At 38.0% G+C, this 14,352-nt stretch overlaps 1 protein-coding gene across 6 annotated transcripts in view; it reads left to right on the top strand.

Moving 5' to 3' along the window:
* The window catches only part of LOC5574477 (tyrosine-protein kinase receptor torso), a 198,415-nt gene that overhangs the window by 22,065 nt on the left and 161,998 nt on the right, over nucleotides 1-14,352 (top strand). For all 6 annotated transcript variants that reach the window (XM_021843939.1, XM_021843940.1, XM_021843938.1 and 3 more), the window contains one exon: nucleotides 1,466-1,960. In XM_021843939.1, the coding sequence (XP_021699631.1) occupies nucleotides 1,793-1,960 (168 nt within the window). In that variant the 5' untranslated portion in view covers nucleotides 1,466-1,792. The remainder of the gene's footprint in view (nucleotides 1-1,465; nucleotides 1,961-14,352) is intronic.

Raw genomic sequence — 14,352 nt, 5'->3', positions numbered from 1 at the left:
TGTCATTGTACATTTAGCCCCGAAATCCCCTAAATTTCCATCTTTTTATAACGTTCTTTGTAAAATATTGATGAATGAATGAGGAATGATGAAATTCATGGGAAATATCAACATTAAAATCTAGTCTTTCCCAGGAATCGGGGCAAAACGGGCACCATAATTTATCATAGAACTGTCCCACGTTCATGACATTATGACCAATCGATTCCTGAGAAAATTTTCTTTCGAACAAGCTATATAACTTATTTTTAATCTTTCTGTTGTGAAAGTTATCAATTTTTTTTCTGCTTTTGGTTCGGATTTCCCCAATGTGCATTGTACTGAATAGAATTTTTGATTATATTCTCCAATTCAGGATAAGTCTTAGTGTTTAATTAACCCAGGACCTCCATGAAGAAATAAGGTGGGTAGGATAAAGGTTATATTTAGCAAGATTGCTAGGTGTCGCGGGTTCCAATCCCAACGGAGGAGGATCATGAAAATTATTCTATTTTCGAGGGCATAAAGCTTATTTGTCACATTGAACCATTAAATCGAAAAGCAGGCTCTGTTCCAGTTGAAACATCATGCAAGAAAAAAAAGAATAAGATGATACCATTCAACATAAAGTTCAAGCTAAATTCTCATTCAAAAAATGCGGATGGAGTTAACGGAAACGTCACAAGCCTTACACAATTGAAAAGGGGAAATGATTGATTACATCAATATTTTCCGTGAAATAATTTGTGTACAACCCAATGTTTCAACAGAATAGCCTTAGTTTGAAAGAAGAGAAATTTTTTAATGTTCAATGTTAGCAGTCTTCCCGCCAATTTTTTTAGTCGGTATTATTTGGAAGAGCGGCAAATGTATAAACGAAGGGTGATTCTCTATGGGAATGGCAGTAGCTATAATTGAAATTTATGTTGATAAATTTGTTTATCAGTTAGTTATTTAAAAGTTAGTTAAAAGACCAGCCTATGTATGAAAGAAGGGCAATTATCCAATGAAAATATAGACAGTATGCACAATAATAACCAGAATACACCCGATTCTGTTTTTGCACGGATTTTTTTTACACGGCCGTGCAAAAAAAGTTTCCATACATTTTTTTCCGCCCAAACCTTATTTTTGCTTGAAACGTCGAGAAATGGTGTTACTTTTTTTGCACGGTTTTTGAAATTTTGAACTGAAAACTTTTTTTGCACGGTACGCATCCCCCGTGCAAAAGCAGAATCGGGTGTAACATGGAAACGAACCAGCGGAAAAGTTCCTCACATACTGTACATATATGGTACAGAGCATCAAAATGTCTTAAGATTATTTAGTTTTAAAGTAAGTCTACAGTTGGAAACCATTCGAAGGAATGTTAGATATAGAAAATTTGCCTACATGATATATAAATATACTAAACTAAACTTGCAAACGAATTGTTTTTTAAAAATCCTTCCCGTAAGATGTAAATGTGTTTCTATCTTTCTTTCAGATAATTCATCAAGCATCGAACAACTCATGTTAAATTCAGCTTATCAAGAAACCTGGTTAATGATTTCCACGAAAAAATAAAAGAGACTTTTCCTCAGGTGAAAGGGAAAAAATTAATATTCCGAGCTCGTTAAAATGTTTAAATTGTTGAATGAAGTGGAAATAACTCGCTGAATGTATGTGATCCGACATTTTCACGCTCTAGATTATGCTTGCTCGGAAAATCACACGTTATGCGTGAGAGATGTGACAAGAGGTAGTTGAGGTGAATCGATTCATCGTGATTGCTGAAGCGCTCCTAAGCAAAAGTGCATCCAACCTCATTACGATGCAAGTTATAATCTTAAAATACGTACAAGTGCTGTGCATAACAGTGTTTTTCTCAAATAATATCAACTGCGATAAACTACTGGTGCACAATGAGCACGAAGACCAACAGCTGTACCGGATTGCGTCTTGTGCGGCACAATGTCTGGCGGAAGGAGGTTCCCATAAGGTAGGTAGTGCTAATTAGTTTTGATTTGAATTAATCGATGAGTAGGTATGATAAATTGTACCGCTCAATTGATCGAAACACCCACTCGAAAAGTAAAACGTTCATGCTTATTTTGAACGTAAAGTTACTAAGCAAGTGTACCACAAAAGAAAAAAAATTTTTTTGTTTGTTGAAAAGGACTTACAAGTTTGAAAACTTTGCTTAGGATGAATGTTTTACTGTGACTTAAGATAGAATTTCACAGAATTCGGAAAAAAATCAGTAATTTTCAGAAACATACTTCAAACATTTATATTTTTTTCCTAATTTTGGTCGATGAGCTGACATGACAAATAGAAAAAAAAAACTGCCAAAAGTAGCACAGTTTTGTTCTTTTTGTCATGTTGGTTTTTCGTTGCCAAATCGTATGAAATTCTACGCTTCTTTTTAAATACTATTACCTCTCTAACCTCTGCGTCATTTCTTATAACAAAAACTTTTAAATCGCCATTACTTAGTTATTTTTCTGATTTTTTTATTCTTTTATTACACCACCAAAAGCGTTTCTTTAAGATACGGAATTGAATAACGACGTAAATAAGATACATGGTAAAGGGTAACATAGAACAGTGCGAGGCGATTTCAACGTTCAAGGATCCGTCATCGTAATAGCGTTAGCGTTAGCGTTAGCGTTAGCGTAGTTACGGTATACTTCGTAGATTGGATACTAGCAACATTCATGTTTCTTTTTAATAATCTCATCCTGAGTACTTTCAAGAACAAGGCAGGGGAGTATACCTTGTTCAAATCATAAATAAGAATACTAAAAGCATGAATATCGCTATTCCCAGCCACGCCCATCTTTACCGTAACTTGGGATAGGGGAAGGAAATGTTGATGTAGCACTTACTTAATGAGAGGCCACCGACTCAGCGACACCCTCATAAGTGCTACGGAGTTGGAGGTTGGGGAAGGTATATTGTCAGGATTCGCCTAGAAAGCTGGCGATAGACCATAAATATTTGTTGTTTAAGCGTTTTCAAATTAATCTTTTGAATGCCGGCAATCAAAAGCGAAAACAATAGCTTATTTATAGTATAAATAGTATTTCGCGAAATGCTTGTCGATTGTGCAGTAATATTTTTGCTCAATAACCAGTAAAAAGCAAAACCGATCCCTCTAGGGTCATCGGATTGTATAAAATAACGATACGCGTAAAAAAATCACAACTATTGAAAAACTGTACTGTGCCCATTGAAAAACTGGGTGGTACTGTATTTTTAGATAATCGAAAAACGAAAGGAAGCGCGTTCGAACTAAACACCCTAGGATAACACAGTCGGTTTTTCTGCTCAAAATTATACGAAAAGCAGAATCGATCCCTCCAGGGTCATCGAACGGTTGTAAAGCATCCACAACCGATTGTTAGTTGCGTAACACCCGCCCGGACAGAATGCGCAATCTGAACATAATTATCAAACTCCGAAAATAAAATTTTCCGTTCAAGAAACGATCAGAAGTTCCACGACGCGGACAAAAACGATCCGGAAGGCTCACAAAAGTAAAAGTATCATACTGGAACAAACTCACCGGATTGATTCTCTAAATTTATGTGCTGCCTGTCACTTCCGGATCCGTTCAAGGATCCGTCATCGTAATCATCAAAAAAAAAAAAAGCTTTTGAAATTGATAATAAGGTCGAGTCTAGTACACGACACTGAAGACGGCCTTACAGTTGAGGTTGAAATACGTGTATCGGCCGAAGAACACAAATTAAATGGTATAGTACTAAATTCGGTTTTTCATCTACTTGCTCTCAAATCAATGACGCATCCTGCCCCCTTAAAGTGAAACAGCTTGGAATCAAAATTAAATAATGTACCAAAACTTTGAAGGCACAAATCTCGCGAAAGAAGCATCAAACTACAGTGCACTAGCAGAAAGCTTAAAATAAGAAGATTGACTTTGTGCGTTCATTATTTCAGCAGATTAGTGCCTATGAAATCTCGAGTAGGGGCACAAGTCGGCCATGGTGCCTGCCATGTTTCGATTCCGAGATGTCACCTTAAGAGCCACAAACAACGTTTTTGCAAAGTTGCCTTAAAATGAATGGTACACAATTAAAAAAGTGCTCAAAAATAGTGTTTACAAATGTTATGTTGAGGGGATAGGATCCGTCAATAATTTGATAATTTTCAAAAGCATTTTTTTTCTCAAAATCCTCACAGTGTTCATTAAAATGTGTACACTGTATGCTATTCTCCAACCGAAACACAGTGAACACATTTTCTTCGAATAAATTTCAGTTTCGATGTTTTGATGACGGTGATTACGATTGCGGATCCTTAAACGTTAATTTTTCGATGTAGAGACTTTTCCCTATGTTGACATAGGGTGGCACGGCGTGCTGAAACACACATATTATCGAACTTGCATGAAACTTCAATCTTTTGACGTTAACTACGTCTTACGGCAATATACTGGGTGTCAATCGAAAATCTAAAATGTTGCGACCGTCACGATATTATGTTAGAGTTTGAACTAAAGGAAGGCTGCAACTATGAAAATCGACTAAAATTCAAATGCAAAAAATGACTTGGCGTAGTTAACGTCACGCGGTCGTGTCTTGTACACAACCCCCTCTGATTTTTTTTCACTAAAAGATAGCCTTTGTAGTCAAAAAAAAGCTTGCGGTATATTAAAAAATCTTTCATCGGAAAAAAATTGAAAAAAGTCGATTTTTGTATCATTGGTCTTTTCTCATATATTGGTTCATAGGAGAATATTAGAGTTACACTAATTTGGATGAACTTCAACAGTTTATAGACCAATTTGACATATCATGAACACAAATGTATTATCAGGTTTCAAATTGAGCATTATTTCTACCTCCACTCACATAACATGACTAGCCCATCGTGGTATGCCGTTATCATCGACTTTAGTTATTGACAAAATCTTGTAGAACTTTACATAAAATTATATAATAAAGAACCGCTTTAAAAATAAACTATATAGGGAACTGCGCTGTTTCGATATTATGCGGCATTTACACTCTTACTTGTTGTTTACAACATTTTTGAGAGTGATAGGTAAGAGAAGATTTTTACGCAGAGATCTATACGATATGTATACATTCAAAAATAAAGATACAAATATTGTAAAATACATTTAGAAAATTTAAGATTTCAAAACAAAACAATTTGAAACCTGATTTTCCCGGAGGCCAGAAAACGCGTGGAGCAACAAGCTGGTAGCTTCGCCCAGATAGCGGCCCAACAGAGCGAGAGGAAGCTGAAGGAGCTGGAAGCGGCCATGCTCTAAAAAGATAATGAAATCGCCAGGTTACAGGAAGACAACAAAAAGAAAGAGGAGAGGATCGAGCAGATGATGGCTTTCATCAAGCAGGTCAAGCAGCAGTCTATCCCAGAAAGAGTGCATCATGTGAGCGAAACCGTCGTCGTTGAGAAGCCCCGCCACAGCCGAGAGCAACGAGTGGCCCAGTCGACGGCTGGCCCGATGACACGCTCAAGGAACAACTCCCCGGCCGTTCAGGAGACCAAGCGCGGAAGACCTTCAAAATTTGTCTACCCCAAACCAGCCACCTCGCCAGATACCAGCCCGCCTCCGAAGAAGACCGCACCCACTACCCATGACCTGACTCAGATGGAGTATTCCGGCGAAGAGTCTGAGGTATCGGAGACACCTCCTAACCAGCGTCTTCGATAACCCCATAGTTGAACAACGCTCGGAATACAACGACGACCTTCGCACGAACACTGACAACGAGACTTTTCGGTTCGGAAGTAGGGAAAGTGTAGTACCTTTTCCGACGCAAGTACGGCAGGCAGAAGGAGTCATCGGGGACGTCTTACCCCAACCCGTTGATGACGAGTTCACCTCCGTAGCCGATGGAATCCCACACGACACCACGATATTGCAGAACCACCGAGGTACCATCCACTCTGTACCAATATCAAGCAACAGCATCGAAACCAACAACGAGAACGCCGACGATACTACACAAAGTCTTTCCCCAGTGCCAAATCACCGCCCAGACAACCAGAATGTACATATAACGAAATCACCTTTTGCGTTATGCGATGCTTAAATGCGCAAAGTTTCACATATAAGATGTTGCGAAAAGGCCTTATGCGTACAAAAGTGGAGGCGATATACGTGCATATTTTATATGATGAAAACTAACATGTAATGCGAGTGTGTAAATTTTATTGCGAACTAGTTTGTACTCTTATGCGACTTAATTTATGATAACAAAATTGATTTGACAGCTGCTACGGATTGATCCGACTTACGTTGTACGAGTATACGGGACGAAACGAAATGTACGTATGAACTCATAAAATAGCGTTTTATGCGAGGAAACTCATCGATCAAACGATATCATCCACCATGTTGTGCGGGTGTGATGAAATTTGTGTAAATAAACGACTTTGTTCGTAAACTGTTATGCGACTTCTGGTTGTCTGGGCGACGATACTACACAAAGTTTCGGCAACAGCTGGCACTGTGGGCCAAGACGTCCCACAGGTCAGTTTTTCTACTTTAGCATCGCAAATGGTTGCTGCTGCGCCTGATTATCTTTCAGGATACGCCGCATCACCCCCATCAACCGGAGAAGGTCCTTCGAGAGTTCATCGCAGAAACATTACACAAAGCGCTTCCCCAGTGCCGGCTGTTGTCGGTATTGGCAGAACTAGTGTAATTGTTTCGACAGCAGCTGGTACTGTGGAACAAAGCGTCCCACAGGCAAGTGACAGTTCTCGCGGAACATTACTAAAGAACCTACCTAACATTGAGAGGCTCTCTTTGTTTACTTTCTCTTTCATTAATAACTGTGTCACATTAACCTCTTCTGTTGCGTTTTTTGTATGAAACGCTAGTCAAGGAAATTGACTTTCGATCTATAGTGAAAAACTTCCCAAAATCTTTAGTATTCCACTGTTATAATCGAAAGAGAACGAGAGAGAAGAGAATCTCTCATTTGTACATAGGTCCTTTAGTAATGTTCCGCGAGAGTTTGTTTCTTTCGTCTTCAGAGGCTACCGCATTTCCTCTTTCTCCCACAACAGACCCGCCGAACCGAAGAACATCAACCTCGTCATCCACAAGATCAGCTACGGATAGTCGCTCCGGCGGCTGCTTCGCCCTCCAGTGGAAGATCCGTGGTCTCAGGGCCAACATCAGCGAGCTAAAGCTGCTAATCTCCGACAGTGTTGACCAGACTCATTTCCCCGAAATTCGAATTGTGAAGCCATGAACTGTTATAACTGTGCGTTGTATTCCTGAGATGGAGGGGGAGGTGGCTTGAGTGTTGCACATGGGATCCGACAGTTTCGATCTCGGTGGGCCGCAATTCAAGTTTCGGTGAAATGATTCGCACTCACTCACTCATTTCATTTCACCGAAACTTGAATTGTGGCTCTCTGGGATCAAAATTGATCGATTTTGTGTGCAGTACTCAAGCTTAACCATCTGCATTTCTATCTTAGGAGAATAGAGCATAGTTGTAGTAGTTCGTGGCTTCGTAGTTCGGAAAATGTTATTTTCGGGTAAATGAGTCTGAGCAACACTGATCTCCGACCACGAACCGTGCGTCGTAGCTTTGCAGGAGACCAAGGTGAACCAGACTGTTGTTCCGCCAGACTTCGTTGGCAGAAACTACACGTTGCTGCTACAGTCGAGGAACGCTACCCAACTAACATTCACTCATTTAACCCGTATAGGCCTGAGTGAAAGCAAAAACTTTAAAACTCTCACCGCTCAGCGAATTCTTAATGGATTCAAATGATATTTTGTCAGTACACTGGCACACATATCTAGTTGCTAAAAGTGGCCAGAGGAACGCGGAAATATTCCAGTGGTCGGAGTTATTCCGGTGGATCACTGGGTCAGGTCGGGTGAGAAGGGTACTGTGCGTTTGTGCCCCTGGAGGTAGGCAAATTTCAAGTCACAGATTTTTTGACGGAATCGGTTATAATGTGGCCACTACATGACGGAATTTTAAGAAAATTGCATCAGTGTAAATCTTTTGAGAAACGTTTGAATTGGGTAACTATGAATATTGCATTTGATTAATCCTACAAATAACCATTTTTGGGTCCCGGGACGCCTCAAACTTATAATCAAGTGGCCAATTTGTATCTGAACATCTGTGCCAAGCTTATGGGAATGCATTTAAGGTGATTATAGAACGAAGCCACACCTCAAATTTTCAAGAGCACAAGACGAAAGAACCGAAAAGCGCTCCGCGTTGAAAATTTATCCCATTGTTCACCTCCAGCAAGCAAGCAATTTGATTGGTTTTTCAACGCAAACTGGTGACAGATTCTCCAGTCTTGTGCTCTTGAAAATTCAAAGTTTGGCTTCGTTTTATAATCACCTTTAATGCACAATTATGTTTGATTTCTACTTTTCGAGAATTGAAACGAATTAGTATCCAACAAATCTATAGCCGGTTCTTCCGGGCATAACGTCCGAATGGCCACATCCGGTATATTTTAAACGGTGCAAAACTTTTCATTTATAATGTTGAATGTCAGATCTTAATGATTTATGTAAATTAAAATTATTGTTATTACAAATAAATAAAGGTAACTTGGCATGTCCCAAAAATAGTTCTTTTTTACCCGACTTGACCCAGTGACCCACCGGAATAACTCCGGCCACAGGAACATTACCGAGTTCCTCTGGCCACTTCTAGAAACTAGATATGTGGGCCAGTGAACTGACAAAAAATCATTTGAATCCGTTGAGAGCTCTCTGAGCGGTGAGGGTTTCAGAATTTTTGCTTTCACTCAGGCCTATACGGGTTAACAAACACCATTATGGCAGTTTTATTCAGCATCATGTTTAATAACATTTTAATAATTTTCATGGCTAACCTTTGTTCAGGCGTTGTTCACGTTGTTCGTTGTTGTTGGAGAAACTTTAAAGCATGTCGTTGAATTCCAAATTTATTTTTCAGCTCTTAGAACGTTTTACAAGTATTTAGTTCAGTTTTTATACGACTGGTCCAAAAATAATTAAAAACAAAAAAAAATATTTTCCTGGGCGCTTCAAATGTAGTGTGCACAATTATCATGATATAACAACTATATTTAAAAACCGCCTGGATACTGGATTCGAACTCGAGACCTTCCAATCGTCCAGTGCAAAATATAAACCTCTCATAGCTGAATATTGATCATGTTTGAGGTTCTATTCGACATCGTCTAATCAACACATTGTACGCTTATTAACAACTGAATAAGTATATTATTTAGCTGCTGTTTAGTGCTGATCCAAGCTGAGTTCAGTCGGCTATTTTTAGCGCACAGTGAGAAAATTAATGTCAATGATGGTCAAAAATAATGTTTATTTACAAAAAGTGAAATCAGTCTGAAATGATTAAGGTGAACATGCATCGAAGCCAAACCTCAAATTTTCAAGAGCACAAATCTAGAGAACCAGACAGCGCAGCGGTTCGAGCTGAAAACCTAAGCTGGTGGTGACCAATCGATTAAGTTTTCAGCTTGAACGGGTATTTAGTTCTCTAGATTTGTGTTCTTGAAAATTTGAGGTTTGGTTTCGATGCATCTTCACCTAAATCTAACTTGATATTAAGTTTTAGTTTGTTCAAAACTTCAAATTGAATGATTCATTAACTTAAATTAAAATTCATTTATTTTATAAATTATATTTGTATTAATTAATTATATTATTGATTTGTATTTTTCATAAACCTATTATGCATTAAAGAGATAGTCCTCTGTATGAATATATTTAATCATTTGAAGTGTTCTAAGCACTATGCGCCTGGATAGAAAAATGTTTGAATATCCTGACGCGTGGGATTTTTTTTTCAGAAATGGTTATATAAATCATTTTTCTTAGATCACACTATTCAGTTGTAAAGAAATGTCATTTCAAATGTAGCTATAGAAATTTATTTAATCAATTCTGTCAAAGAAATTTCCACTTTTCTTGTACGGGACATCATCCCGAGCAGGCGAAAAAAGCTTAGCAATAGCAGTGCGCATCGTACCTTCGTGCTGTGCGTACACGAATTCTCTCTGCTCTTGGAAGTTTTCTTAAAAACTACCTAAAGCAATAAAACAGTACTTTTCAGTGCTACACAAACAGTACTTTTCAGTGCTAAAATTAAAAACGGTACTTTTCAGTGCTACTTAAACAGTACTTTTCAGTACTATTTTTTCTACTATTGATCCCTTTACGATCCTTGTTTGGACCCGTGCCTTCGATTTTTCGTTGGACCCGTTGGCGAAAGCTAGCGGTGGTAATCCTTCTTGGACACCGTCTAGGGAAAAAACCTTTCGAAGGTCACGTCTTTCTCGTTTATTAACTAAACATGGTATCAACAACTAACAAAAGGAAGGGAGAATCTCTGAATTCACTACTTCCTTCCAAAAAAGTGGGTTTTAAAACTGTCACTACACGTGGCAAGAATGGAAGAAAGGACGCTTCCCCGGAATGCGAAGTTTCTTCCAAGGGTGAAATGAATAATTGTATCGAAATGAGCAATCAGTTCGATGCTCTAGACAAATTTTCCGAACACCAAATCGAAGCAGCCTCTAGCCCAGGCTCTTTGGTTCAAGTGAGGAAGCAAAGAGTGCCGCCTATCGTGGTCAGTTGTTCCGAATTTGGGGGATTTAGGCAGGAGATCTTGAACTCCATTAGGGGAATCAAGGTTTCCTTCCAAATCGCAAAGAAAGGAGACTGTCGCGTTTTGCCGGAAACTCTTAAAGATCGCGAACTTCTTCTCAGATATCTTGAAGAGAAGAGGCACAAATTTTTTACTTATGACGACAAAACTGAACGTTTGTTCAAAGTCGTCTTGAAAGGTCTCTCAAGTGACTATAAGTCACCTGAAGAGATCAAAAATGGAATAAATGATTTACTTGGATTTTCCCCAGTCCAAGTAATCATTATGAAAAAGAGAACCCAATCTGGCATTGTTCGGAAAGGGCTTTCTCAAGAATATTATTTAGTTCACTTTAACAAAAAAGAACTAAATAATATTAAAGCTTTAGAAAAAGCTAAACTTTTGTTCGATGTCCGTGTGACGTGGGAACATTTCCAGAAACCTGGAGGAAATTACCAGAACCCCACTCAGTGCCGTCGGTGCCAAAAGTGGGGTCATGGTACAAAAAATTGTCGCATGGATGCTAAATGCATGATTTGCGGAGGTTCTTCTCACGCTAAGGACGACTGTCCTGTGAAAGAAGATACCAGAAAGTTTAAATGCGCCAATTGCAATGCATTTCACGCAAAAGGGTCATTGAGGCTCGTGCCAGGCAGATGAAAGATAATATCCGTTACGATAAAGGTCGTTTCCGGAATTTGCCTGTTAGAGTATCGAACAATGCTCATTTTTCAGTTAACGATCGCTTGATCATGAATCATACCCACCAGGAAGATCATAATCATGCTCATTCACAAACAAATTTTAATCCGTCGGGTAGCCGTTCGAATCTTCCAATTTCGAATGTATCTACCCACGGTAAATCCTTTGCCGATATCGTAGCAGGTAATTTGAACTCTTCCCCTATTCGTTCCATGAGAACCCATTCTACTTGTTTCAAATCAAATGGAAAAAACCCTACCGCCACAGGTAACTCCTACCACGCTTCTTCGTCTACCGAAAATTCCAATGGGAAATCATCAGATGATATGTCTGCCTCTGATTTTAATTTTCTAACTGAACAATTGAATCTAATGATTGATGCAATGTTCAAAGCCACCACTATGACTGAAGCAGTCCAAGTAGGTGTAAAATTTACAAATCAAATTGTTATTGGATTACGTTTTTCTAATGGATCCAAATAATAATTTAAATATTTTAAATTGGAATGCTCGTTCTCTGAATGGTAAAGAGGACGAGCTGTTTAATATTCTTACAGCTAATAACGTGCATATAGCAGTTATTACCGAAACTTATTTAAAACCTGGATCCAAACTAAAAAAAGATCCTAACTTTTTTGTTTATCGTAATGATCGACTTGATGGGGCATGTGGGGGAGTTGCAATCATCATTCATAGGCGTATAAAACATCAACTGTTTTCGTCATTTGAAACTAAAGTTTTTGAAACTTTAGGTGTTTCTGTTGAAACACAGTTTGGTAAATATTCTTTCGTAGCTGCCTATTTGCCTTTTCAATGCTCTGGACAGCAAGTTAATTTGCTAAAAACTGACTTGCGAAAATTGACTCGCAATAAGTCAAAATTTTTTGTCATTGGTGACTTTAATGCCAAACATCGGTCATGGAATAATTCTCAAAGTAATTCCAACGGCAGAATTTTATTTGATGAGTGCTCTTCAGGATATTTCTCAATTCAATACCCTGATAGCCCTACATGTTTTTCCTCTTCTAGAAATCCATCTACGATTGACTTGGTCTTAACCGACTCTAGTCATCTTTGTAGCCAATTAGTTACTCATACTGATTTTGATTCTGATCATGTCCCTGTTATATTTCAAATATCGCATGAAGCGATTCTCAATCCTATCAGCTCCACTTTGAATTATTTACGAGCCGACTGGAATATATATAAAACGTATGTTGACTCTAATCTTGATGTTAACATTTCTTTAGAAACTAAGATTGATATTGACAATGCTCTTGAAACTTTAACAAATTCCATTGTTGAAGCCAGGAACATTGCAATTCCCAAATGTGAAGTAAAATTTGAATCCGTGATTATAGACGATGATCTTAAACTCTTGATCCGTCTTAAAAACGTGAGGAGAAGGCAATTTCAACGCACTCGTGATCCTGCTATGAAAATTATATGGCAGGATTTGCAGAAAGAAATCAAGAAACGTTTTGCAGATTTAAGAAACAAAAATTTTGAAAATAAAATTTCTCAATTGGACCCCGGCTCTAAGCCCTTTTGGAAATTATCTAAAATCTTGAAAAAACCTCAGAAGCCAATACCGGCATTGAAAGAGGAAAACAAATTATTACTAACTAATTGCGAAAAAGCTCAAAAACTTGCTATGCAGTTTGAAAGTGCCCACAATTTTAATTTAGGACTTACTAGTCCAATTGAAAATGAAGTTACTCAGGAGTTCGAAAATATTCTCAATCAAGAGAACGTTTTCGAAAATGCCTGGGAGACTGATTTGGAAGAAGTGAGAACTATTATTAAAAATTCAAAAATATGAAAGCTCCTGGCGATGATGGAATTTTCTACATCCTCATCAAGAAACTTCCAGAAAGTAGCTTATCATTTTTAGTTGATATATTTAACAAATGTTTTCAATTAGCATATTTTCCTGACAAATGGAAAAATGCTAAGGTTGTTCCAATTTTAAAACCAGACAAAAATCCTGCAGAAGCTTCTAGCTATCGTCCAATCAGTTTGCTTTCCTCCATCAGTAAACTTTTTGAAAAGGTTATTTTGAACAGAATGATGGCCCACATCAACGAAAATTCAATTTTTGCCAATGAACAGTTCGGATTCCGCCATGGACATTCGACCACTCATCAACTTTTACGTGTCACAAATTTGATCCGTTCCAACAAATCTGAAGGCTACTCTACTGGTCTTGCTCTTCTAGACATGGAAAAAGCATTCGACAGTGTTTGGCATGAAGGTTTGATTGTAAAATTAAAAAACTTTAAGTTTCCAACATACATTGTTAGAATAATTCAAAGTTATCTGTCAAATCGTACAATTCAGGTTAATTATCAGAACTCCAGATCTGAAAGACTTCCTGTAAGAGCTGGTGTTCCTCAAGGCAGCATTTTGGGACCAATATTATACAATATTTTCACATCTGACTTACCTGAGCTACCTCAGGGATGTCAAAAATCTTTGTTTGCGGATGACACAGGCCTCTCCGCCAAAGGACGAAGCCTGCGTGTCATCTGTAGTCGATTGCAAAAAAGTTTGGATATATTTTCTTCATACTTGCAAAAATGGAAGATTTCTCCTAATGCTTCTAAAACTCAACTAATAATATTTCCACATAAACCAAAACCTCTTTATTTGAAACCTTCAAGTAGACATGTTGTGACGATGAGAGGGGTTCCAATAAATTGGTCAGATGAAGTTAAGTATCTAGGGCTCATGCTAGATAAGAATTTAACTTTCAAAAATCACATTGAGGGCATTCAAGCCAAATGTAACAAATATGTAAAATGTCTCTATCCCCTTATTAATAGAAAATCAAAACTTTGTCTTAAGAACAAGCTTTTGATATTCAAACAAATTTTCAGGCCAGCCATGTTGTATGCTGTACCAATATGGACTAGCTGTTGTAATACCAGGAAGAAAGCTCTGCAGAGAATTCAAAATAAAATTTTGAAAATGATTCTGAGGCTTCCTCCCTGGTATAGTACCAATGAGTTACATAGAATATCCAATGTTGAAACATTGGAACAAAT

Source organism: Aedes aegypti, chromosome 2, assembly GCF_002204515.2.
Source record: "Aedes aegypti strain LVP_AGWG chromosome 2, AaegL5.0 Primary Assembly, whole genome shotgun sequence".
In the NCBI taxonomy this organism is placed as follows: Eukaryota; Metazoa; Arthropoda; class Insecta; order Diptera; family Culicidae; genus Aedes; species Aedes aegypti.
This window is presented reverse-complemented; position numbering and strand designations above follow the sequence as displayed.